This window comes from Larus michahellis, chromosome 1, assembly GCF_964199755.1.
Source record: "Larus michahellis chromosome 1, bLarMic1.1, whole genome shotgun sequence".
In the NCBI taxonomy this organism is placed as follows: domain Eukaryota; kingdom Metazoa; phylum Chordata; class Aves; order Charadriiformes; family Laridae; genus Larus; species Larus michahellis.
In genome coordinates, this window is record NC_133896.1 from 40454711 (window position 1) to 40482467 (window position 27757).

The 27757-nt window shown below is 41.1% G+C and overlaps 1 protein-coding gene and 1 long non-coding RNA gene across 3 annotated transcripts in view; one reads left to right on the forward strand and one right to left on the reverse strand.

The window, feature by feature from the left end:
- Nucleotides 1-6383, forward strand: part of TMEM19 (transmembrane protein 19) — a 28210-nt gene extending 21827 nt beyond the window's left edge. For both annotated transcript variants that reach the window (XM_074573334.1, XM_074573324.1), the window contains exons 5-7: nt 56-310; nt 1407-1616; nt 4404-6383. In XM_074573334.1, coding sequence (XP_074429435.1) covers nt 56-310; nt 1407-1616; nt 4404-4567 — 629 coding nt within the window. In that variant the 3' untranslated portion in view covers nt 4568-6383. The remainder of the gene's footprint in view (nt 1-55; nt 311-1406; nt 1617-4403) is intronic.
- Nucleotides 1663-27747, reverse strand: LOC141738119 (uncharacterized). The gene is made up of 4 exons (XR_012585306.1): nt 27628-27747; nt 25701-25818; nt 14595-14765; nt 1663-4865 (listed from the first exon to the last, which is right to left on the reverse strand). It is a non-coding gene; the product is annotated as an uncharacterized LOC141738119 (long non-coding RNA).
- Nucleotides 27748-27757: the final 10 nt, after the last annotated feature.

Sequence of the window (27757 nt, forward strand, 5' to 3'; positions counted from 1 at the left end):
TGCCTGACAAGGTATTTTGCCTGAAAATACTAAAATTTAGTTTTTGTCACTTTAGGTGGACAGAGGAATTGGGTGCAAGTATTCTGTAATGGTGGTGTTCCTACTGAGCTGGCTGTCTTATATATGATAGAAAACGGACCAGGTGAAATTCCTATCGACTTTTCAAAGCAATACACAGCATCATGGATGTGCTTATCGCTTTTGGGAGCTTTGGCATGCTCTGCTGGTGATACATGGGCTTCAGAGATTGGTAGTGTTATGAGTAAAAGCAAGCCAAGGTTGATAACAACCTGGGAAAAGGTTCCAGTAGGTAAGGTGTTATCTGTTCTACATGTTTTTAATATTTTACTTAATCTGTTTCTGTTTTGAATTATGTATCCAACTTGAAAAGTTCCATAAAAGCCCCAGAAAAACAAACATTGGAAGTCTGGAATTAGAAAATGTTAACAGGAATGCATTCTCTGAAATGGAATATACTCAGTTGCGTTTCTGTTGCATCTTGTTGGTGAGATGCACCAACATAGCATCCAGGGAGCTAAAATCATTCTTAGTGAATGCTGTCACTTCTCTGGCACTTTTAAAAGCGTGTTTACAATGCCAATAATATAAAGAATGCAAGTTATCAACTGTATTTTTCAGACATTAGAATTTTAATCAGTGGAAGAATATATATATTCAATACAGACACTACAAAAATTCCATCAAATTGCTCATTTCCTTTCATATGTTACCAAGGGTGGGTAAAGTGGACCTTCTGTCTGTCAAGTCTTGTCTACACAGTGGATGACACTGCTACCTTAGGGCAGTGTGTCTTTTTTGAGTCTTGCTGGCATGTTGATCTGCGATTCAGATCTTGTGGGATAGAATTTAAATGCACGGACATTTTTTTTCCTCTTTCTAAGCTTTCTTCAGATTTTTATTCACTGAGCAGCAAATCATCTTCCTTTCTATGGATTTTGTTCTTTCTTTGAAATGTGTTGGTGAAATATCTATCTTGGTATACTTCTGAAAGAGGCATTGCTTTAATAGCATGCACATCTCAAGCTCTGTATTTTTTGGAACAAATGTCTTTTTTCTTATCCCATCCCCCACACCTTACAGCAGACAAATGCAAGGTGACATTGAGAAGTGTACTATCTGGTTTGATTTAATTTAATGCTAGTGAATATTTCTAGATAACTAGCCTTAGAGACAGGAAAAGTAATAGTAATAGGCTGTAATGGTACAAGTTATGCTTCGCAGCAGCTTAATGGGAATTGTAAATAAAAGCTGTGTTAGCAGAGCCTTGTGGATATAAGGAGGGGGAAGATCGCTATTAATGCAGTTTTGATTTCATATAAAAGATTTGAACAAATACAAGTGTTTAAGAAAAAGTTTGTAAATCAGCTTGGTTTCGTTTGATTTAGGTACTAACGGAGCAGTTAGTTTCGTGGGCCTGCTTTCAAGTTTGCTTGGGGGCATGGCAGTAGGTATAGCCTACTTCATAACACAGCTCATTTTCGTGACTGATCTGGAAATATCTGCTCCACAATGGCCCATTATTGTGTTTGGTGCAGCAGCTGGACTTCTAGGATCAATTGTTGATTCATATTTGGGAGCTACGATGCAATACAGCGGTAAGATTCTTTTCTTTTTTTTTTTTTTCTCTTTTTTTTTTTTTTTCTGCCCTCTCCTAATGTGACCTAAAAATGGACTTGAATTTCAAGAAGGGCTGAGGACATGATTTTTAAATGGAAAAAATACAGAATTAGCAACACAAAGGACAAAAGGAGCCAAAGTGATAGATGTGATAATGAAAACAGGAGCAAGGGCACTTGGTCCTTTTCCACATTTTGATTTATTTATCTTATGTCACTGTCTTGTTGATGACTGAAAGAGATCGGAGATCTCCAGCATGTTACTTTGGGAAAAGCAATTGCTGCCCTCTCCTTTTCTATATATCTAATTCTGGTAACATTTTATAAGAGAAAATGTCAGCTTAATTTTAGCCGTTTACTCAGATTAAGTTGTACTGCAAAAGCTCCATTTCTAACCCTGAAGACTTAGTAATAGTCTTAGCTTTAAGAATTAAATAAGAGGAGCTCTAGAAGATGGGCACAACATTTTACATTCTTCTTTTTCTGTAAGTTAAGCTTATCGCAAACTAGCTGTGACTTTAAAAAAAAATTTAAAAAACCATGTCCATTTTTAAAGAAGTTGTTGGCTGGCTGCTTCTAAATAACTTCAGTATTTACTTACTCTTTGTTCTTAACGGTCGTCGTCTGTGAATAAACGCTGCAGACAACCTTTAGGCTAAACTGTAAACTTTATGTTTAAAAATTGTTTACAGACCATATCTGACACTATTCTGTTTAACAGCTGGTTTACAGAGAGAACTTAAGTTTTCAGATTTTGTTGTCAGTATACTTACTTGTTGGAAGTCGAGGTTTGAATGTGCAGATGAACTGCCCGAGAGATACAAGTCCTTCAAATCTACTGTCACAGTGAGAACTGCAAACTGTTGTCGATGCTGTGTATTTGGCTTCCCAGCAGTTTTTATGCTCTGTTTTTCTGTAGCGTCCAAAATATAATGGAGTGTTTAATCCATTTGAGGAATTTTTAGATATAATATTTCTGTACTAAAGAGGAAACACTTAAGCACTCAGACAGTATTTCATGCTCCTAATGAGGCAGATGCATTAAGAGAATTTGGTAAACTTAGCTAATGCATGCCAGCATTTATCAGCATCTATTTTTTCTTCACTTCAGATATTTTTCCATGCTCAGCAACTTACTTTGCTAGCTGGAGCAGGGACAAGTGTGCAAGTTCCACAGTTTCTTTTACAAATTTATAAGCACCGCTGGAGTACATATATTATATACATGTTACGCTATGGTATATATGCTGTGATATAGATGCAATAGTGCTGCTCATGTGATGCATGCTGTTAGGTTTTGTGTCCCTCTTTAACCCACTTTTCCAGTCCTCACTCAGTGTGAGTCTCATAAGAAATGCGCTAGTCTCTCTTTGCAGCATCTTGAAAAACAATAAATAAATATGGCTGTGGTAATAAAGAATTGTGTCTTCAGTCTGTGATACCCACTGTTTCTAAGAGAAAGTCCTTCCCTGCCCACACCTTTATTAAGTAAAACTGTGTTTGAACAGATGCGCAGAATTAGATTCAAATTCTCCCACATTATCAGTCTGAAACCATAGCCACTCTGTAAATAACCAAGCTAATGGAAAGACTCACTGTTAGCTTTCCTGTCTGTTTATGCTCTGAATCCATGCTTTGTGTGCGTTTGAGGTATTTATTTATAAAAGTTATTCCCAGTTTTTCTCTCAAGAAAACTTAAGACATAGCAAGTGTTACAAGTTAAACTATCAGGCTTTGAAGTTTGATTTTTCTGTAGCTCTTTTGCATTAACCAAAACTAGGTTTAAATGTACAATCAAAGGTAAAGTAATACCAGCTATATACCTGCCAAGTGGGTTTGTGGTGTGGGGAGTTTTAAGTTTTGTCTGAGGTGCTGAATTTTTTTTTTTGCAATAAAGCAGCAACTCAAATTTCCATGTTGTGGGTATTAGCAGATATTCATATCTACAGAGAAAAATCACGTTAATATAAAATATACTGATTTGTTTTGGAATGTTTCTTCACGTCGATCTTAAAAGTGTGCATACGCACATACCCAGTTATACTTCATTATAGTGGGAGCTGGCATTAAAATCAAGTATTTTATGCATTTATCCTAGTATTTTATGCATTTATCAGCATATAGAATAATGCAGCTGGACAAAGCATAAGGTAACGGTGTGTGTACAGTAACAGCTAATGAAACAATGCTAGAGTACTGATAATACAGACACAGAGCAAGAAATGGCTTCAGTACTAGGAAAAGAATCCAGCTGCTAGTAGTATAAAACTGCTGTGTAAATAGAAATTCAACCTTTGTAAGGAGCTTATTTTCTGTCAGATTAAGTATTAATGTGATTTCCATAATTTTCCTTTGAAAACAAATACATCTTGAGAAGGAAATACATATTGCTAGTAAGTTGTTTCTGTTCTGTTCAAAACAGCATCCCTTGCCTTAGAATTTCTCTTGAAATAGCTTTTTCCTCTTCTGATTTAGCTTGTTTCATTCCTTTCTTTGCTATGAAACTACATAAAGAGAGAAGCAGACTTGACAGAAGCGTAACTTTTCAAAAGAAGTAACTTCTAATGTAAAGTATTGCATTTATATCCCATTCTTTGAAGCTACCAGATTAAACTAACTGCAATTTAGTTTAGTCTGTTGCTGTCTTTTCTTAGAGGTTTAACACAGTAATGGTAAATTAAATTTAGGAAGTTGCATACACTCCGTTACTAAGTTTCTTTTCAGCTTGGTTGACTTTGTAAAATGAAGTCTCTTATCTTTTCCCAGGTTTTGACCAGAATATTGGCATGGTTGTCAGCTACCAAACAAAAAACTCCAAGCACATATCTGGAAAACCTATATTAGACAACAACACAGTAAATCTTTTTTCTTCTATAATAATAGCTTTGGTGCTTCCAAGCATGTCATGGTTTTTCTGGCCCAGGCGTTGAAATTGTTTAAAGTTTTCTGCATGTGATTCAGTTATGTTCAGTCTTATTCAAAGACTCGGAAACGTTTTCTTTGAACTCTCTTGAAGAGAGATCTGAAACTTTCAGAGAGCCAAAGGACTTTCCATCTCAACTTCTGAAGGCTGCAAGCGTCACACGGCAATTGGCATCTGTCAGGGCAAGGAAGGGGTTTTGTCAATATGCTCTTGCTGCGCTTTAAGTGGACGTAGATGGTGAAGCCCTTCATTTATCCTCATGGAGCTGAAAGGTTGGCGTCTATGTTCTTTCCAGTCCCCAGCATCTGGAAGGGCAAGAAGCTGGAAATAGAAGTCTAATCTACATCAATCAACGTGACGAAGCATTGCGGCTATTGTCCAAGCCAGACATAAAGTATGCTGCCTACAGCTCTATGTAGACAGTGGTAACATGAGTGAAATGGGTGAATTCTGGTATTTGCCATAATCTACAGTATGTAAGGTTTTATGGAAATTAATTACTTTGCGGGGGGGAGGGGTGAAGAGAGAAGTAAGCCTTGTTGCCTATTCTGGGTCCTGATACTGTCTCCACCTCCCTGGGAATAGGATTGGTAAAAGCGATGCTACTACATAATGTTTGAAGCAAAAGACTAAATTTAAAATAAAAACTCACTAGTTTTTCCAGTAAGAATAATAAATTTTTCTGTGCTTTTTGGACATCTTTATTTCAAAACTAATTATATTTATGAAGATTGTCAATACTGTGGTACTTATTAAATTATCTAAAATTAAAGAATACAGTTGTGAATTCACATCCATCTCTTCAGAAATAGGACATTTTTTCCATAAACATAGAATTGTTCCTAAAGTTTAGCAATCTGACCAAACTATACTCTTTGGTTCTTTCTCAGCAGTGGAACTGTTTCCCAGTTTGTTTGAGGTTGCTATTCAGAGATGATGGCTTCAACCAAAGAAGCCACAGAGGTTGTCCTCATAGTGAATGGGGAAAATTTCACAAAGTGTTTCAGACTGGGAATTTAACTGCTGGTGCTCAGGATCCTGTGTTAGGTGATTCCATCTGGTGATTCCATCTTCCATCATGAATTTATAAAGAGGTGAAAGTAATTTAGCCAGCACAGATTGTGTTTTAAACTTAGTTACCCTCATAATAACTGTCACTGTCAACATTCAGAAGGTGGAGCCCATACTGTTAACTTATAAAGCTTTTTCTTTTTATCTTTAGAGATAGGTATTTTGTATTGAACATTTTTTTATAAATGTCTTGTGTATGTTGCCTGTCTTAATTCACTTGAATTGTGCATTATGTCACCTTTTATGGGAGTATTCAAAAATTTTAACACCTTCCATATTGAGTTTACTCTTTCGAAATCTGGTCTATATAAATCTGGAATTTATCACTGGAAGTAGTTTACTGCGTTATCCAACTATAAAGATGAGATTTCAAACTAGTGAAAGCTTTCTGAAAAGAACAAATTGTGTGGCTGCTGTATGTCTGTTCCTGGGGCAAGGCGCAAAATTATAAAAGGAATATATGCACTTAAATTGTAACAATAAAACACTTGAGATTCTTATGCATTGTTTGGATTTATGCTGCTGCTAAATAAACACTGTATTAGTTGTCTTAATATTTTATTAATACTGTTGCGACTTCTAGAATTAAGACAGACATGATTTTTGTAAGATACTTTTTCTTTCAATTAAATGCCTAATTTTTGTGTTCTTTTGATTTCTGAAACAAAGTGTACTTTCAAACACTGAAGTAGAGCTGGTCAGCTTTTCCCTGCTATTTAATATGGGTCTCATATTAAAAACAGCTTGCCATAGTGAGAGGACATCTGTGATTTTAAATTCATAGCGGCGTGAAATGCTTTGATGAGTTACCATAGGAATGAACGTGATCTGAATCAGCTCCTTCAGGTAGGACCTTCGAAGGCCATTATTCAGAATTTTTTCTTTGTCTTGTCTTAGTGATGACACTGAGTTGCTTTTGGAATCCCCACTCATAAATCTACAGTAGTTAGATCCAAGCACTCTTGAAGTCTAAAAAAGGATGGTGTTAACTCTGGGTATATTACATAGAGTGAGGTATAGCTTACACAAATTTTTTACGTTTAACTATTTAGTAGCTGTAAAATTGTTAGCTTGTGGGGGGGGAGTAGGGGATACAAGGGAGAAGTTAAAGTATGTGAGAAATTGCTTGTCAATTGGTGTGTGTCACTAGGAGCAGTTAATGAGCTCAGAAAGGAGCAGACAGGGATACCACCTGTCCACCTGCTACCTGGCGAGGGAGGAAATGCAGGAGCTAGGATAAAAGCAAGGAAACCGATAGATCTGAAGGTGCAAAATAGGTCACTGCAGTAAGCAAATTTAATTCCAGAGCCCTCGGTACCCTTAGTATACGAGTTAACTCTGTGCCTGATGTTCCTTTCATGTTGAGGTGGCACCAATATTTCCACAGTACCAAGAGGATACGCTCAGTTTTTTCTTAACTGAAGAGGTTCCAATTGTGAAGCATTGGTCCTCATTCTTGGCTTGAGTTTTAGATGAGTTAGAAGTTCAAGTAAAAGCATGATTATGACATAATTGCATACGGGAAATCTTTAGCTGGGCCTCACTTAGGCTTGGTGTCTTGATTCCGAGTGTTGAAGTATAGTGGTATGAGAGTCACCGATATTCAGTTGGGTTTCTTTTTTTATATTTTGTTGTTACAGCTACAGAGACTCTCCAGGGCCTGTCCATGCTGCTGTTACGTGCTCCATCGTGGCAGATGTAAAGCACAGTTCCCTGGGACAACAAAATAAAGTGGTATAAAAAATGAAGGGGGTATACCACCTCTCTTGGGTATAGAGGGCTAGCTGATGTTCGGAAGACTGACGTTTTCTAACATTAAAGGCCTGAAACATCTTGAAATATTGATGTTTTATGGAACCTGATTTGGGTGCTGGATAAATGTGGCGACACCTTGATGCTCACATTAAAATCTGTTAGGATTGGGCGTCTCAGATTTGTAAATAGGTTTTGTTTTCCCAGTGTTTCTCCCGGCAATGTTTTGCCCCCATTCAGCCTTTTTTAAAATTTCATTATCCAGCATCTTAAATTGAAAAATTGAAGTCACTCACTCTTCTTCAAGCAGGAGTTAGCCTGTTTTACAGCAAGTTTATTCACTTAAAGCTTTGTAGGTACATTACATTCTCTGCTTCTGGCTGTAGCCGTAAGTGGATAATAACTCTCAATTTAAATACTGGGGAGGGGGTGGGGGCAGGGTGCAGCTCTCAAAGCTGTGGCCCTGTTGTAATACGTAAATAAGAGCAGGTACATGAATTCGCTCAGACTATGTAGATCCCTGCAGTGCTCCCAAGCCTGCAGCCACCTTCAGTAAATTTTAATGCAAGTCCCAAATGATGAAATATGGTAAAGTAGAAATAAAGCTGCAGGGCAAATGGCAGCTTCTATTTGGGTATTCCCAAGTCTGTAAAACTTGAGTCCAAGTAAAGAAATTCCACCGGGAGAGCATTTATTCAGTAGCTTTTCTACAACTTTCATCCCCCAGGAGAAAATGGGTCAATTTTAATATCTTGCCACTACAACCATGAACTAAATCACTGAATCATAGAACAGCCCAGGTTGGAAGGGACTTCAAAAGATCATCTTGTCTAATCTTTTCTGGGAAAGGGAGCCTGTATTCTAGCATCCTGTCCAATTGTATCTTGAAAACCGCTGGTGATGGGGACTCTATCATGTCCCTAATGTCAGTTTTCCTTGAAACACAATGAGTGGATGCGCAGGAAAGTAGAAAACCGTGGTTATGTGAGTTCTGTCTGGGAAACCTGCTGTGTGACTGACTGATAACATGAAGTAATAATGTCATATATGTTATCACATATAACATAAAATATCTTGAAACTAAAGGTACCCTCCTTTAGTAGACCTTCTAGCAGGATCATTAGCTCTCTCTTGCTCTGGGTTCTGTCATCTTAGAGCAGGGGCAAGTGCTGGTTCCTAATCTGGATGCTTGACTGAAGAAGAAAAGACTGGCTTTAGCTGAAATGTGGAAGAACCAGTCTGACCCGTGTTTCGGGAAGGGATTTTGGAAAGGGGAATACCACCAATGTGGAAACAATCGCCAGGTTGGGGGAACCTACCTGGCTGGACTTGCAGAGCCACCTGTGAAGCCCTGTGTAACTTGTTTGCGCATCTCTTGCCTGATGGCTGCTTTTTTGTGGCTTTCTTCATGCAAGCATAAAGCAGAATTAAACACCGCAATGTGATCACCATCCAAACTGGACTTGGAGGTTCAAACCCACACCACTAGCAAGGATGACAGCAGTTAAAAAAATATGAATGTATTCTGCAGTTAGAGGAAACGTCAGCAAGAGAGCAGTAAGAAAAGTCTTCTGGTGTTCATATGTTTATGTCCTCTAATAACTTAACTAACTAGTTTTGTAAGGACTTTGCAAAGCTACGAAGGTAGAAGGGCATTGTATAAACTCACAGAATCATAGAATGGTTTGGGTTAGAAGATCATCTAGTTCCAACCCCCCTGCCATGGGCAGGGACACCTCCCAGTAGACCAGGCTGCTCAAAGCCCCATCCAGCCTGGCCTTGAACACTTCCAGGGATGGGGCATCCACAGCTTCTCTGGGCTGACCACTCACTGAGCAGTGTCTCACCAACCTCAGAGTTAAGAATTTCTTCCTAATCTCTAATCTAAATCTCCCCTCTTTCAGTTTAAAACCATTACCCCTCATCCTATTGCTGCAGTTAAAGTTATTGAAAATTACTGTTAAATCTGTAGTATCACTTAAAATCCCTTAAATTATATCTGTATGCACTTGCACACAGCAGCTCTACTTCGATATTTAAGCTAGAAGGTAAGAGAAAAAGGATTGTGAAAATAATGTGTATACATATATCAGTCTATACCCATGTCTTCACAGAATTTACAAGTCCAAAAATAACAACTGCACATATGCCATCTTGGGGTTGTTATTGTTATTTCTTTGCAATTGTAATCCTCTCCTGCTAAATATCCTCTCCTGTTTATTTTCTGCCATTATCTGGAGAATCTCGCTCTCATCATTCCAGTGTCCTCCCTCTATTCCTGTGTTTTACTGCCCCAGCTTCTGGACTGGAGCCTGCAGCTACTCCCTGATCCTCATGAATGTGAATTAGAGGAACCACAGAACAGTGACTCTTTTCATAGTGGCAGATACAAAGTTAGTGTTTACTCTTCTGTGCCTGGCACAGGACTGATCTGTTTTGTGCAATTATTTTTTCTTTTCTAGTGCCAATAGTCATGTAAAAATACTATTTGGTGTCCTCTGGGGCCTATGTCTCCCTTTCCCACCCAGATTTAGGGAAAAGTGAAACATAAACCAACAAAAGCTGACTGCTAGGGCTGAAAGTTGCAGAAAGCTGAGCTCCACGTCTGTACTAAGGATGCTGAGGGGTGCTAAGGTACTCTCTCCAGTACAAGAGTTTAATGCAAAGAGACACCTTTAGATTTGAAGGCAATCCTAAAAAAATCAGCTCAGCATCTTCCTCCAGAAGTGGAGCATCGGTCCTGTGTGAGACCGTATCAGGACACAACATAGACATCTGCACCAGGATTATTGTATTTCTCTACCTGAGCACCTAGAATAGGTTGCCTCCCATTTTTCTCAGACAGAAAAGCAGAAAAATAAATTAGCTTTGCCAAGCCACCTGCACTTACATTGTCCTGTCTTTAGTAAGAAACAGTCCACTTAGTAATTTTTGTAAAGACTCTTCCTAACAATGAAAGCGCTTTTATCTCTACTATGCCAGAGCAGTCTTAATTTGAAGTGTCACAGCTTGATCAAAGTTTTCAGCAGGGTTATTTTCCTGTGCCTTGTTTTCACTGCAGAGTTTGTACAAATCTTTGCACAGTTGATGATGCTGTTGTGGTTTTGCCAAGGTAGGTGGCACCAGGCACTCCAGTGCAGCTCAAGTTCATCACTGCTTGACCCCACTCAGCGGAGAGCAGTGAGATACTACCCAGCAAAATGTTCAAGCACGCAGTCCATTTTAAGCACAAGAGTAGTCCTGCTGAAGTGTTAGTAATTGAATCACAGAATGGTTTGGGTTGGAAGGGACCTTAAAGATCATCAGTTCCAACCCCCTGCCCTGGGCAGGGACACCTCCCACTAGACCAGGCTGCTCAAAGCCCCATCCAGCCTGGCCTTGAACACCTCCAGGGATGGGGCATCCACAACCTCTCTGGGCAACCTGTTCCAGTGTCTCACCACCGTCGCAGTAAATAATTTCTTCCTGATACCTAATCTAATTCTAATATGTAATTGAGGGGTGTGCTAGTGTTGTTTGAAGTGAAGCAGACCCTGACTGGGGTTGCTGAACTGCAGCCAGCAGCTCCTCCGCGTCACCTCTAGCAGACAGGCCCTACTCGTGCAAGTCAAGTTCATTAAGCACAGGCACAGCTGCAGGATTGAGTGAATCCATTTTATCTTTGACGAATTGTGCTTAATCTTCAAACATAAAGCAACAAATTCAGAATGATTGTATTATTACTGCTATCAGTTCAGATCCTCCCTACCCTGGCACTTATTTTCAGCATCAGAAAAAGCATTTTGGTATTCTTCAAAGGAGGTTTTAGAGAAATGAATGTGAACAGGCTATTTAAAACTGCTGCACCCAGAAACTGGGTGTAGTAAAACTCCTTTCAATTATATAGTACTAAATGAATCCAGGTTTAAAACAAACCAGTTCTCGAGGCAAAACAGGCATTTAAAGAGTGACTGTGGTTACACAGGCAGAAAGCTGAAACCATGATCGAATATTTGTCTAAAAGATACGCTCTAAGTCACATGAGAATTAGTCAGGGAAGATGTCATAATTAAATTAGACAGGAGGCGAGACTAGTTGATGGCAACAATATGTTTTGGCTTGATGGTCTGTGAACTTTGTGAACTGACCTCTTATATGAGCCTAGAAATGTATCTGAGCAAGCAGTGACTCTCACAGTGGTGTGCCTCATTTGTGAGTGACAATACTCCCATCGATATTGGCGGGGGTTATTGATACATAACAGCCATTTAACACAGAACACATAAAAGCCACCTATAACATATTTAAACAAACACTAATCACGTGGCAGACAAGTGACGTGAATGTGCAATTATACAGTTTTATAAAATGCCTCATCGACTAATTAAACAATGAAAGTGATCAATATGTCAGTTTTATATCCCACTGAAAACACTGGCACCCTCAGACACCAGAAAGTGCCTTTCATGCTATGCTACTCTAGCAAGAAATCTGCCATCTCTGCAGTGTTGCTCCCTGAAGCACTGGGATTTGGGATGTGGAATGGGTTAGCCGCATTCACCCACTTTCCCGGTGCGGTATCACATCACCAGGCGACAGCAAAGTAAAGTTAATGACAAGCAGCATTATATTTATATATACCCTTAATATTTCACAAATCTTGCGTGGTTTTTCGACCAGCTTGTTATTTTCATCCAGCTATGCAAATGGACTCTGTCCTGCTACGTTAGCTCATTCTCTTCTCTGTTTTGTAGGAAAAAAAGCAAAATATTTTTCTATTATGAAGAACGGAGTTGTCGGCTGGTGCCCGTTGACAGAAGCACAGCTTACTATCAAAGGAAGCATTCATTTGCCTTGAATTTGCCATTAGATACACATGGTTTCTTCATCTGCCAACATTAATATATTTAAAAGTTATTTGGACACAGAAATAGCTAAGCAGCCTAAAGTGTTCAGACCCAAAGCAACTTGCAGGACTTTGATGGTGAGCAGAAGGGATTTCCTAACAAAAACACAGAATTACTAAATACAGTAGGATTTCCAAAGCAGTTTGCCTCAGCGGAGCTCTACAATGGTGTTAATGTCACAATAACACCACTGGAAGAATCCAAGCCATATTTCCACTACTGCTACAGGTCTGTGGCTCTGTGTCCTGAGGGACTTGCCATTTAATTCTGCTTGCTGAGAAGACTGTTGGAATGTATTACAGCAACTCCTGAGGTAGGACTGGGACAGCAGGTCTGGGTTGTCTTCTCCTACCAGGGTGACCTGGCAGCACCAGGGGGAGAACTCGCTCTGCCTATCTTACAGTCTTCTGGTTCCACAGTACCAAAGTATTCAGTGGCGTCCTGGTTTGAGGTAAAACAGAACCAATTTTCTGATTTGTAGTTTTACTTTTTAGCTGGGCCTCTTCTAACTGACTAAAGTTGGAAATCAACAGCATTTGTTCAGAAACTGTTCACTCTCAGAGTGATAAGACCCGATTATACCAAGGAATGGTACGCACAGAGGCTCCTGCTTATACTTATTGCTATAACAACCAAGGTCAGCTAACTCCGCTGCTTGCCCCGTTAGAGGGTTGGAAGTGGAGAAGCACAGAGGGGTCCCACCTGCAGGGAGGAGCAGATGGGACAGGTGACCCAAAACTGACCAACAGGGTATCCCATCCCATATGCACCACGCTCAGTGTAAAAGCTGAGGGATCAAAGGGGCAGGGCTGCTCTGGCTCGCTCTCTTTCTTCAATGGCCGACATCTGAGGAGGACCCTGTCTGTTCGTCTGCCTTTGATCCCCATCCGAGCATTCCTGACCGTCGCTGACTCCAGTCTGGGACTTTCCCTGTGTCTGCTGGTGATGTGATCGTCATCCTGGGAGCTGGATACGATTTTGTATATATTGTATACTTTTTAAAAAATTTCTTTTATTATTATTTCTTATTTCCTTATTTATTATTATTATTTTCATTAAAGTAGTTTAGTTCTTTTTTTCTAAACTCGTAAATCTCCTAGATTTACTCGTAGATCTCTTCCTCTCGTCTCTGAGGAGAGAGCAGGGGGAGGGCCATCTGTTGTTCTGTGTGGCCAATCCGGCCAGCACCGCAACAAGTGGGGGAAGAGAAGGAGGGAAGTCCTCCCGCCCTCCTGATCCTCAAGAATTTTAGTTTGCTTCTGTGAATTATCTGCACTCTTCTAATGGTTGCAAATAGGTTTTTTCTTAGGTCCTGCAGCGCTTGAAAGCAGAAGCCCCAAGTTGGCTGCCTGAATACCCCCATATTTGCACAGACGAACACTGTATTCTCTTACGTGCAAAAGCCTCCCACAGCCAAGGACCCTCTTGCATCATTTACATATAGATATATATCCAGTTTTGCAAACCCTATTCCACAGCTCTTGTTCCTGATCTGCTCGGACCCACGACCTCCACCAGCAGCACCTCCTCTGCAGCGCTGCTCCCCCGGGCTCTCACACTGCAGGTACAGACGTTGCTGCCGTGAAGACAGGATGATCTATTCCACCTTTGGTCAGAGAAAACCATCGTGCACGGAACAACGCATGCGAAAGCGTGGCGACTGAATGCTATTATAGCATACTTGTAGCATCAGAGAGACCATGTCATTGCGTTGAAGTACATAACCAACTGGCTCATGTCTCCCCATGGAACAAGTAATTTCAGATACACAGGTAATTTCAGCCTTCACCTTTTAAACAAGCTGTTTATACAGGTAAATTATTTCCTTCACATCTTCCTTTATAACGAATTCACAATTACAGCCCAATGGAAAGAGAAGTGGAAAACTCGTCATCACCTGTAACTTCAGACCTTTTTGTAGAATGCCTCCACTGAAATAGGATCATCCTCCAACTCCTCCCACCTCTTCCTTTAACAGTAGCAGCAGCTGTCCTGTATGAAAGTGAAGTAGGGAGCCACCACAATGGACCCTGAGGCTTCAAGGCACTAGCTTGTCACCTGTAACTCCTGTGGCCCAGCCACGTGAAAGTACTTTGTTTCCCTTCTCTGTGTTCCTGGGTTCTTGTATTGTTCCTTTGTCAAACGCATGTAGAGATACCAGCTATTCTGGGAGCTTTCAAATATACCATCAAATCAGAGCAGAAGTCTCAGCATCCCTCCTGGAAACTGGTCGGCGCTAGATGCCTTGAAGGAAGAATCAACCTGAAGTAAGAGAACTGGCCTGGACAATTTGGAGCTGACCTGCACGTAGTGGATGTTTCTTACCTCACTTTAGTTAGAGGCTGAATTTCCTGAAGCTTCGGAGTTTGTATCATTACTTCAGTCACTGCTGCACATCTGGGGAGCTCAGGGGCCAAGAAGTGAGACTTGACAGAGCTGGGAGCTCAGAGGTGCCTGCTATATGGCATTTTAAAACTCCAATCATGCTTTCACCACCTGAAAGGCAAAGAAGACTGAACGTAGCCTTATGCCTGTCGCCCTTGGAGATTCACAGCACTCCCCTTGCAGTTGTCCTCATGTGGTAAGGACAAGGCAGATGAGAAAGTGCCACCATTTAAACTAACCTTCGCTGTTACACAAGACAAGAAGGTGCAGAACAGCTGACACACAACCAGGCCCAGGCATCGTTAATCGTTAAAGGCTTTCTTCAGCTTTTGTTTGAACTGGCACGCACATTTTAAATGAGTGAACAAGTTGAAACCAGCTTGATTACCAAACATCAAGAGTAAAAGAAAGTTTTATTAGTATTAATCATGCTAGCTATGACTTCTGTGCCTCACTAGATGAAGCCATTAAGCAGTTAGCTCTCTTCAGTCAGCAACGGCTACTCTGTGAGAAAATGCTGGGTTTGCATGCAATCCTGATAGGAACTTTCATTCTGAAGCAGCAGCATGTGGTTCAACGTGAGTAACACGCACTCCACATCTCCCTGGCTTGCAGCAAACAAACCCTCCTTCCCTGCCTGTGACGCTTCTTCAACTGAGCAAACGGGACTCCCATGGAGCACGGTGGGCTGGGGAGCAGGAGAGGTGGCTAACTCCTTCTGCCTCCTCCTGCATGAGCAGGGGCTTCTTTCACCGCTGGAGACAGACACTACCGGCAAAGGAAAAAGTCCTTTCGGTCAATTCACAGCTAATAACCAGAGTTATAAACACACACACCTTCCCTCCCTTCTTTTATTTATAGTAAGCACTGCTTAGTAAACCTTACCAATGGAACAAATGTATTAACCAAGGATGCGATGGTATTTTGAATCAAAGTACTTGTAAAGAGGACTTGGAAAACCAGATTTCCCCCCAGAGGGTTTGTTTTGGGTTTTTGGGGTGTTTTTTTGCTGGGTCTTGGCTGTTTTAGTTGGCAAATGCTGTTGCTTGCTAGGAATCTGTTAATAAATCTGTGTTGTGTTTTTTTAGTGAACACATCAGTATGTCTTGTAGCCATCAGTGTCTCCATAAGGGAAAAACAAAACTATCAAAACACCGCAGAGAATCCCTAACCATGGATTCACTTATTTTAAAAAATGTAGTTCCCAGGAGAACTGCTGTTTACAAACTTACTAGTTGCTTTTTCTGAAGTACATATAAATAATGTCATACATCCACTGTTTTACTGCTCCATTTAGATTCAGGAAGATCATGGAAATATGAGGATCATGCTTCTCGGATGAAACATAAACTCCTCGTTTCCCCTCATCTACTGGAAAAGTAGTGCAATGTACTTGGCCCAGCAAGCTTTGGGAACATTATCAGGGCTCAGTGAGACACTCACCAGGTTTTGGGGAATACAGCTATTCCTTCATAAATTACTCCAAGTAACCCAATTATAAGTGGTTTCCAATTCTCACTCTACAAAGAAAGATCTTAGGTGTAAAAAACCCCTGCTAAGCACAGGACGTTGGTTGTGGTTCCACCATCTCTGTGCCAGTCCTGTCCACGGCCCTACAGCATTCCCCGAGTCAGCATGTTTCCTGGCACCTCACAGGTCACCAGATAACCTCAAATCAGGATGATTCTTCCTTTTTCAACCCAAGATTTTTAGTGTCACAGCTCTTTGTGGGATATTTGCCTATATGCTCACTGAGTCTGGCAAACGCTGTTGTGCATTTGCTTTTTGTCTGTCTTTTTTAAACTCATGTCCATTGCAAACTTGAAGAATTATGCTCACACAGGCATATAAGGTTCAGAAAAATAATTTGTGTGGGGAAAGAAAAGTACGTGATTAAATAATATAACAAGGAAGCCTTCAGCTGTTTAATGATGCTAATGATTAAATGTTTAATGATAAACGTTTAATGCTGCCTAACTGCCACCTCAAGCTTCTGTATAAATTAATCTGCAAACTATATGGCCTAATGGTACAATACCATCAGGAGTATCTACAGACCAGGGAGGACGAGTCTTCCAGATGTGCTCGTTCAATGGGAGACAAGGGGTCTGTTTGGAGGTGCATCACCTCAGACCTTTCCTGTGAAATTCCCATGAGCCTGCAAAGTCTCAAAGGTCTTGCTCCAGAAGTAAGTGAGCAGCTTACCAGAAAAATAAACACTAAAGATTTGCATGATTTGTCTTTGTAAAGCTGTACGGAGCAAACTGGGTTGAGGCCCAAGACATCAACTTAGTTTGAGAGATGTTTTATAATAATGGTATGAGGGCTGTTACTACAGGGTTAAATTAAAATATAAAACCCAAGCGGAACACAGAGAAAATGGGTATGGGAAACTATGACAGTCCCATTCTGTTTATCTGCAACTTCATTGTGGGTAATGACAGGTTTTTTATCCCCAGCACGAAGGATTGCTATCTTCGGCTCCAGACCTGTTCTCTGTGGCTTTAGTTTCAGGCCTGAAGAGTCTGTAAGACCCATCTCTGCAGGTGGGGATGCAGCCTCAGGCACTGGGATGCAGCCTCTGCAGGGTGCCAGCAGTGGAGGAGGGGACAGGTGCCACCCCACGCAGGGCACAGCTGCAGCAGAGCAGGCTGGTGCCCACGACCGCCCCCCTGCCCCGCATCTGCTGGCTGGATGTGCAAACTTGCCACAGGGGATGTTTTTTACCAACTAACTAAGAAACTGCTTGATATAAATAATAATAGTAATAAAAATTATAACTAATATAAATAATGCCCCTGTACTCAGCACGGGTGAGGCCACACCTTGAATACTGTGTTCAGTTTTGGGCCCCTTGCTACAGGAAGGACATTGAGGTGCTGGAGCGGGTCCAGAGAAGGGCAATGAAGCTGGTGAAGCATCTAGAGCACAAGTCTTACAAGGAGTAGATGAGGGAGCTGGGGTTGTTTAGCCTGGAGAAAAGGAGGCTGAGGGGAGACCTTATCGCTCTCTACAGCTACCTGAAAGGAGGCTGTAACGAGGTGGGGGTCGGTCTCTTCTCCCAAGTAACTGGCAATAGGACAAGAGCAAACAGCCTCAAGTTGCACCAGGGGAGGTTTAGCAAAAGGGTTGTCAAGCGTTGGAAGAGGCTGCCCAGGGAAGTGGTGGAGTCACCATCCCTGGAGGTATTTAAAAGGTGTGAAGATGTGGTGCTGAGGGACATGGTTTTGTGGTGGACTTGGTTAACGTGGTCAACGGTTGGACCTGATGATCTTAAAGGTCTTTTCCAACCTAAACGATTCTGATTCTATGGCTTCCCAAAGCGGCTCCCACTTGAACAGCCAAATGTTGTTATTTGAATGACTATAATGACCTTAATCTTACCCTTAATCTCACTTTTTATATACACAACATACATACACATAATAGCAAATTAAAAATATATACCTATCTCTCCATATATACATGCACAGAGTGTACCTACGCTGCTGTGCTTGCTCTCCAGAGGCTGTCTAACCCCGCGCTGGCAGGCAGCCTCCTCAGGGGTACGATGCAGAAGCAACTCCATGTAGTGCTCTCACTCATGGGCAGGTGGGGGATTTTGGCCAGAAACACAGAAGTGCTGTCATTTGTTACAACGTGCTTCTCAAAAACGTAATCCTAATCTCATCGGGCAACCTGGAATGCAGCGGGGCCACTCATCCCTCTCCTTAAGCATCTCCTCCCTTAAGGAGGTTTCTTGTTTCCTGCAGAACTGAAACGATGGATGCAACCCCCCCAGCCCCTCATACTGCCCTGGAGCATCACCTGTGTCAGGCTTGTGGCAGAAGTCTTACTTAAGCATTTTTTCTAGACAGAAAATGAGACCAATATTTCTATCACTACAGCTCTCCACTTCTAACAACACGAGGTTTTGCATTTTAAAAGAAAATACTTCACTGGTCAAAGCAGTAAGATGATGATTGCTTTTTATGGGTTGTGTTCTTCTGACAGTAATATGCAATTGTCCTTGACAAAGTATACTTTTTTTTCCCATTGTGTCCACGTGACTCTCTCGAAACTGGGTTACTTAGTGTAATTAAAAGAAGAACTGGCTTTAAATTAGAAATTTCTAAGGGAATAAATGATGAGGGAAAAGAAAAGGATGGCTGATTCGATTTTGTTTGTTCAGTCAGTCGAAATGGAAGCCTTCCTTTAAGAGTTTATACGATAATCCTGGTGCCCAGTCACTTCCCCTTCATATGATATTTTGAAACGCAGGACTGAACAGGAGTGACAATTGAGCATGTAATTGTTGTTTATCTGTTTACTTGCTCATTGCCAGTATCTGTACTGCACAGCACTTTAAGGAATACTTTGCAAAGGAAAGAAGCTATAAAATCGATGTATTTTAGGAGACCAGCAATACATTTTATATCAATAGTAAGAATTGAATGATATTATTAAAAATAGCTTATCTGTTTTTTTCATTGCTTTGAAGGCTGCTTTAGCATACAATGCTAAATGTTTTGAAGGCTGCTTTAGCATACTCCATACAATGGAGTCCTAGGATTGCTCCACTTATTCCCATGAAGTATACGTTTAGAATGCAAGTTTTCCTCCAAATTTTAGAAGTCTTAGATGAATGCACTATATTTCAGTGAAATGTTATTCTCATTTGGGCCATTAATAATTCTGACTATTTTTACTTCAGCAATAAATGCGATGACTACGATATTGAAAAAATAAATTAAATTATTTTAAAATTATTATTGAGTTTCACAGCTGGCCGAGATGGTCAATCTCCTGTGAACGGGTCCTGGTGACTGCCTGAAATACAATATGTATCTGGCCAAAGTCATGCTGGCAGGCTCCTCATCAACCTTCATGCAAAGCTGACAGAAGATGAGGAATCATTTGCTTCACTTTGTCTTGGTTTTAAAAATTGTATTTCATTTTGAAACTGAATTTGTCTGACTTTGGGTTTCTGCTATTAGTTCTTTCCTTGTGCCTGTCCCTGCTACAGCACCGATGAGCTGACCAAAGCGTGCCCTTTCCTGTTCTCTGCCCTATTTTCAAACTACGTGCCAAATTCCAGTATCAGTTTTATCAGTGCTATACACTGAGATAAAATCATCTCTTTGCTACTTCCTTATTTGATATCCAGGAATTATCTCAGCTCTTTTGCTGCAGTCATACACTGAGATACTTGTTAGGTTTTGACTCTCATATTCTTTACACTGCCTAAGAGTTATGACTTTCATATCCTTTACAATGTTCCTACTTTCCAGGGGATAGTTTCTCATACAGTTCTTGCTGGCCGCCTTATTCTTATCACCATTTATCACACTGATAGTGACACATCACTTCAAGTTTGATCAACACTGATTTTATATTTACTTTCCAGGCCATTTAGGAAACCCAAAGAGCCCCAAAGGAAACATCAGTTTTCAAAGATAATTGTCTCACTGACAGCTGCTTTGAACTGGTTATCCAGTTCTCGACGCTCTGAATCTGCGCTTTATTGCATTATGATGTAATTTTTTTCTGATCATTAGCATGCAGTGCTAAGTAAAGCACCTTAACAAAATTAGTACAGCTATGACATTATCTTCTACCAGCCAAGCCTGTAATCTCATCTCAGGTTTCTCTGCTGAGACCTGTTTTTCCATTTGACTTTGTTGACTGGCACACATAATATTCGAATACTTCATTTAATTGTTAGCCGTTCTTTTGCGTCATTACTTTTCTTCTTATCATCGCCAGCTCCTCCCCACAGCTGAAGGTCTGAATGCCACGGTGAGGAGGGGTGAGTTGAGGTCCGTGCGTGTACAGAAGGCCATACAAGCCTATGCGCAACAGGCAATTATGATTACCAAAGAGTCGGTCTGTGAACCGCCTGGTTGCTGTTATAATGGATGATGATTTGAATGAAGATGCATAGTTGATTAAGTAAGCTTTCCATGATCCAAAACAGACTGGTTTTGCTCACAGAAGCTCATTCCCTTCCTCACCCGTGCAATTATTGCTGTTTAACTGCAGCTCAGTAGCAGTGAAACAGGTGGTCTTCAGGATGTCCCTGAGGAACTCTGGTAGCACCCACGCTTCCTTTCCATGTTCTCGTTCCCACTATAGGACTTCTCGGAGAATTTACTGGCTGATCAGCCAGGAAGTAAAAAACCTTTCTTTCATTATTACTGCGGTGACTGACCCGCGGTCAGCACACTGCAAGATCTCACTGGGGATCAGCTTGCACATCGCTCTCACTCAAGGCAGAGTCTGAGGGAACCTACAGACTTCCCCATCTTCTGCTGCACCACACAGCAGCAAGTTACTCTGGTGGGAAGTTTCCCCCTTTATACATGCCATGAAGTAAACACAGACCTGCCAGTAGCTGCACTGGCCTTTTATATTCGAGAACATTGGCATGATTGTCTAAACAAGGCTTGCCAGGGACTGATACTCGTCTAGGTCGTTTATGACTGCATGGGTCCCATTTTCACTTTTTAAATTTGGATGTAATCTTACCAGTTCTGCCTTCCTCTGGAATTTCCCTGGTTTGCCAGCATGTGTTCAAAATGCGCACTTCTGCCTTTTTTTTGTTTTTCATTCGTAACACTGTTATAGCGTATATCTAGTAAACAGACTTTTGGGGGAGGGAGGCACTGACTTTTGTAACTATGACATTTTAAAACCTATTAACTTTATAAAGCAGTGGGTTTACCCTCTACTGTTTCGCTGCCCTGCTCATATTCTGCTTGTCATTATCCTAAATGACTACCAATTGCTTTCTACTTCCTCTGTCTTCCCTCTCTTTTTTAAAATTTAATTTCTCCTCCTGCTCATCCAGGTAGAGCACTTAGTGATAGTAACCTCTTTATATTTTTTTTTAAATCAGGGATTTGTGATTTTTCTAGCTTTACAAGCTCTTTTTAGAGGAGTCCCAATTATGATTTCCACGTTTCTTTGTAAGCAAGAAGTTTTCTTCCTTTGTGAAATCAGCTCCTTTAGCTCGTACTAACTGATAATGTTCTTCTTCTGCCCATATTTATGTCACTGATGCCTAGGAAACCACCTCCAATGCCACAATTCTTTTTAAGCATTAAGTCCGAAGCAGGACTGCCTCATGCTGTGTGCTCCACAGATGAGGCACTCCTGAAATTCAGCTGACAGTTCGTATCTGGTCTCCAGGTCCTTCAATACAGACTTTCTAAGCAGATGACTGTCATGCCATTTCCTCTCCTCCTCCTCAACCATACGGGCAGAATACAGACAAGTTTCTATGAAGAAATTAAAACTTGTGCTCCGGTTTGAGTGTTGGTCTTTTATTGACCTCCAGCAATGTCCCTTTCTTGGGTTTTTGCAAGTTAAAATAATGCATTCAAGGTTCTTTAATAATAATGTCTAAGTTGGTAATAATGCTGATACAAGCTACAAAAACAAGTTTTTGTCTGAAAAAGTCTGTACTTTTTCACTACCTTTATGCTTATTAAATAGATTGTATCATTTTTATATTCCAAATTGTCCATGTCCATCCTTCAGAAATGCTATTGATAGAACATTTCTTCTCATTAGTGATTTTTTTTATCCCTCTTGCTCATTTCTTGCTGTTAATGTAAGTACAAAACAATGTACATGCCTCTGTAATGTATTTATTCTCAGTAGCCTCTTCTGATGTCACCTTAGTTGCCAACCAGGAGGACTAATCCTCATAACGGAAACCTTCAGACCACCTGTTGGAATGTGGACAAATGCTCCACAAAGTCATTTGTAGCAGCTGAGGACCCACCAATCCATACTGTGCACCTTCTTCTGGGGCCTCTCCCCAGAAGCAAGGGGCTGCCACCGGCTCTACGCTGTCCCTGAGTCCCAGCAGCCAAACCCCCCAGGGCAGGGCTGCTCTCAGGGCCCCCGCCCCAGGGCTGAAGAGTGGGATCACGGATTAACAGCGAAAGGCGTTACCAGCACCATTTGTCTCTTCCTCATTGCTTTGAGAGTCTACGTAGTTTCCACGGGATGCCAATCAATTTGCTCCAATGCATCAACGAAGAGAAACTTCCGTATCTTACAGTCCTGGGAAATCTTGCTGTTATATGCTGCATTTCTGCCCCAAAATAAGTAGCGTGACAGATACTGTCTTCATGGTCTTTTCTGCAAATTTGGAATAATTAAAATTCACATTAAAGGCCTATGGGAAATTAAATGGTGTGTGAGAATAGTTACAGTCAGTCAAATTTGGGAATACCTGGACTGAAGCTATGCCATTCTGACAAAAGGCATTCTTGTGGATGATAACCTTTGCCTCATGTACATATTTTAAATCCTAAATATTTTATTTCCTATAACAAATATGGCACCTCCACACATAATTTTGAGTAATGTTGCAGAGGACACAAGAATTATTATCATAATTATTATCACTTAATTATTAATACAGCAAGAACTGCAATGACTTAGATGGGTGACTTTAAAAACATACACTAATCAGTCAAGCATATTTAATGTAATGGCCAAATTTTCCAAAACTGAGGCAGCTGGAGGGAGAAAACATTTTAGGCATGAATATGAGAGCAAGAACTTAAAAGGGGGGACAAACTAAGGAAAAAGTTGTACTTCCTCCTCATTCTTAGCCTACATCATTATTCCCTCTCCTTTTCTACTTTTCCCAGGGAATGGCAGCACTGCTGTAAATTAAGAAAGCATTTACCTGACTGCTTCTTTTGAGTCCTTCCTTTTTCTTTCTTTCTTTTTTTTCTGGATCTCCAGCATCTCTCTTTCTCTGAGCTTGCTGTGAGCATGCTGATGCATCTATGCATCACTCTGCCTTGCCCTCAGTTTCACTCATGCTTTCACGCCGGTGTTCCTTTACTAAAGGGTTTGAGGGATGTTCATTCAAGGAGAGCAGGAGAAGAAGAAACACTGAACAGAATATTGAGAGCCTCAACGGAGCCTTTGCTCCTGCGAGTGAAAACACCGAGAGCAGGGGGTGGATGAATGGTGGAGCCAGCAGGCTGCTTGCTGTTCTCAGCACACCTCCAGGATGAGGCTTGTCAGTGAGGGGATCTATCAGGCTCGCGTGGGGATGGTATTCGCCACAGCCATATGTGTCGCTGTGTATGTATGAAAAAGATAATGCAAAGTGGCAAAGGATTCACAAGTGCTTATCCCAGGGGGAAACTACATTTACAGCCAACTCCTCTTCAATGTGGAGCACTGAACTTTTTAAAAATAATCACCTTTTTTTTTAAAGAAAAAATAACAGTTGTCCCTTGCTGGCATTGTTTCTTAGCTAGAAATCAGATTCTACGTTTTACTTGTTTCTACAAATTAGAAACAAATTTCATGCTGCACAAAGCCTCCAAGCAAATTAATGAACCTGTCAAGTACATCCCATGGGTGTGCAGAGGCTCTCAGCAGTGAGAAAGTGGATAAAACATGTTCAGAAAAGCCCCTCTGGCTCAATGTTCTTTCTGAATTATTTGTTCTTTCCTCTTCAGGTTCATATGCTTTGCTATTCATCTTTATTTTTCATCTTCAAAACCTCAATAGTCATCTTTCTTTTTGGAGCAGACCACACCTTTTTACTACATTGACATTTCTTAACATGTGCTTACTGAATTATAATTTAAGCAACGCAAAGTATTGATCTCACCCTAGATAAATATACCTACTGCATTTTTGATGGATAGGTTGATGTTACCTGTTATTGCCATTAGGTAGAATAGCATTTACTGTCCCTCCGTCTAGACTGGATGTTTGTATCAGTCATGCTAGAAGCACAAATACACACATTTCATTCTGAGCATCTCCCTTTACTGCCAGAACCGAAACTGTATTACCAACTTAATTTTAAATGGTTTTTATTTTTGTTATTGTTGTTTTTCCCTGCTCTAATTTCTTGCTTTCATGGACATATATGTAGTTTCAAGGACCCATTTAGGTTGCCCAGAGAAGTTGTGGATGCCCCATCCCTGGAAGTGTTCAAGGCCAGGCTGGATGGGGCTTTGAGCAGCCTGGTCTAGTGGGGAGTGTCCCTGCCCATGGCAGGTGGGTTGGAACTAGATGATCTTTAGGGTCCCTTCTAACTCAAACCATTCTATGATGCTATGATCTTATAAAACTGTACATTATTTGGCTGAGATTTCATACTATCTTTCTTTTCCAAGCAAATCTGGTAAAATCAGAGCATTTTACCGCAACTAAGACAAACTATGCTCAGAAATATTCTCCAAGGGAAAAAATGCAAAAATAAGACTGACATTATCTGCAAAACAACTGGCACCTTTATAATTTACAGGAAACTCGTAATTGGCCTAGAAATTGGGTTGCATGTTGTCAATGGCATGGGAGGTGTTCATGCTGTTGTAGGTTTGACCAACTACAGGATACCCTCTGTACAGTTACTACGTGCACTTAAGTTTACACTGGAATTGTGACATCTAATATTTTCATAAAGCAAGCCAAAAGAAGCACATGATTTTCATTTTCAGAGATGCCACTGCCTGTGAAGTAAAAGGCTCAAGTAAAGTCTTACTAAGAATGATAAAAGGTAATGGCAATGGATACAATGGTGCAATTTGTTTTGGTATAATAACATACAGGGTATTGTAGTTTCTTTGTGAAATAGAAAATACGTCTCAAAAGGCATTTTTCATGCAGATGTAATCACCAACATAGTTAAAACAGAAGGTTTGCAAAAGCTGTGTAAAAAGGGGAAGCACGCCAAATTAAATGAAAGAGAGGCATTCTCTTCTCAAACATGCTGAAATAAAATAAACATATCCCAAATTAAATTAACACTATTAAAATAAAGTGACTTGATAACTATCACAGACAGTTAACTTGCAGATTTTAATAAGTCATGCATATCAGATTACACTGAAATGTGACACTTTAGGTAGCTCTGACAGAATTTTCTGTCCTCAGCCAGTTCAGCCTTTAATTTCATTTAGCACTGGTAGCTAAAATTTTGGAAGGTACGGGATTTCTCATACAAGAAAACCAGTAATCACAGGTTCTAGACACGAGAGAGGAAAACAGAAATGATGGAATACAGTAGTCACTCACAGCAGCCTACTCTCAGTGGGATGATGCATCTTCTAACTCTGCACCATGGAAGAGGACTCCACCGAAATACAGTCTGCCAGAATTGAGCTTCAGTTGGTGTTTTACACTTTGCTGTGCCCTGTTTTAGGAAAACAATGCTTACAGTTACGCTGTCAGGCCCATTCAGCACATGGGCTTCATACAGGGTGTCTCCCCTGTAGCCCTTTACAAAGCTTCAGCTCTCTCACTGGAAGATAGTCTGTATGTCCATCACAGTGTTCAGTATAATAATACACTTAAGACTGATGAAAAATCACCCATGCAGAAAGTACCCTTTTAACCAATAAGATATAACTGATATGTGGATCGTTTCTATTCAAATGAGAACTGAAAAGTACATATCAGGTGTATTCTTCAGTATAATCCTGTGCATTTATAAAGAACGTACACAGAACCTGCTTTTGCTGAAAGCAGTAAAAAGCTACAAGAACAGGAAGGCTTCTTGCTAGCTGTTTTCAAGACAGCCTTCCACACAGCCCTATGTCTCAGCAGATGCATTTGCCAGCAGTTACCCAGGAAAGCCTTGACTTGCCGGGCCCTGCAAGCAGCTTGTGCTCATAAGCATTGATTTCCATTGTCTCTGGCAACCTTAATCCAAACCTGATCTTACCTCCTTCTAGTCAGTGTGAAAGAATAATAACACGTTGGTCAGTTTCACTGCCTGTACACAGAAGGCACGATCGACAAGCCAGCATCGCTTTCCAGCAAGACAGTATTTTTATAGCAACTTTCTGAAACCACTTATGTGCTAATAAAACCAGCAATTTATTTAAAGAAAAGACACTCCTGAAGATTGTGTCTGCATTGATTTTTTACCTTGTCCTATTTCCTCTATTTACATCTGGATAAAATAAAAAGGTTTATTTTATTTACATCTGGAGAAAATAAAAAACAATCCATTTTGTATGTGAATGTAATGCTGTTCATAATGAGGCATCTTGCTTCAGGAAATTTGATCTTTGTTCTCCTGGATGCATTCTCTGTTCTTTCCTCTATTCTTTCTCACACAACAGAGCATTAATACTATGTGTCAGAGACAAAGGAAATTGCACTATGATGCCTTTTCATAAGCCTTGTTTTTCTTACCGCTAAATGATCATCAGAGAGAAGTTATGCTGCTGTAGTTTGGATTGGTTTGTGAGGATTGCTTTTAATTATGGAATGATACCCAGTGTTACAAGGCAGTTACCTAGCTCTTGAGCCTATGCAACACTACCAGACCCCTACGACCAAGGAAGAACATTTTTCTTGTGCCTTTTTCATTGCCTGCTCTCACATCAGAGTTTTAAAGCATTTTATTACGGACTGTTTTTTCACAAACATTTAGAGGCTCATATAACTTAGTTCACATGGGTAGGGGCCACTGAAGTTGGATCAAAACCTGTGTTTATTGTCTGTTAGAGGCTTCGGTCTCCTCCTCACAGGGAGATGTTTGGTAGGTACATCTGCTGCATTCGAAAGCCTTAACAGGACATCTGAAAGCAAATTCATACGGGTATATAAATCTTGCATGGGTTTCCATCTCTGACGACGGTTTGTTTCTAGATATGGTAAAGCTATTTGTTGCGCTGGGGCCTGGAGCGTCGCCCCCTCAGCGGTCTGCCTCAGTGCTCCCCTTCATTACGCGCTTTGGGGACAGGCGGCTATTTTTAGAAACGGCGCGGTGACAGGCCTGAGGAGGAGCTCCCTCCCACCCCACGGCGCACCTCGCCTTCGCCTGAGCCGTCCTTCCGGCTGCCCTTTACGGGCGATGGAAAAATCCAGCCGCTGTCGGGAGGCGATCCACCCGTGCAGCCGAGCCTGCCCCGGACCGAGGAGGCCACCGCCCGCAGGGCCGGGCCAGGGGCCGCCGGCGCCGGCAGAGCCGCCGACAAGCACGTACACTTACTCACACCGCTGCTCCCGTGCCCGTGCGGGCACTCACGCAGGAACACACCGCTCCCAGCGCGGCGGAGCCGCTGCGAAGGCACTTCGGCCCGCCCCGGCGGGCACCGCCCCCTGAGCCGCTGAGGGGAAGG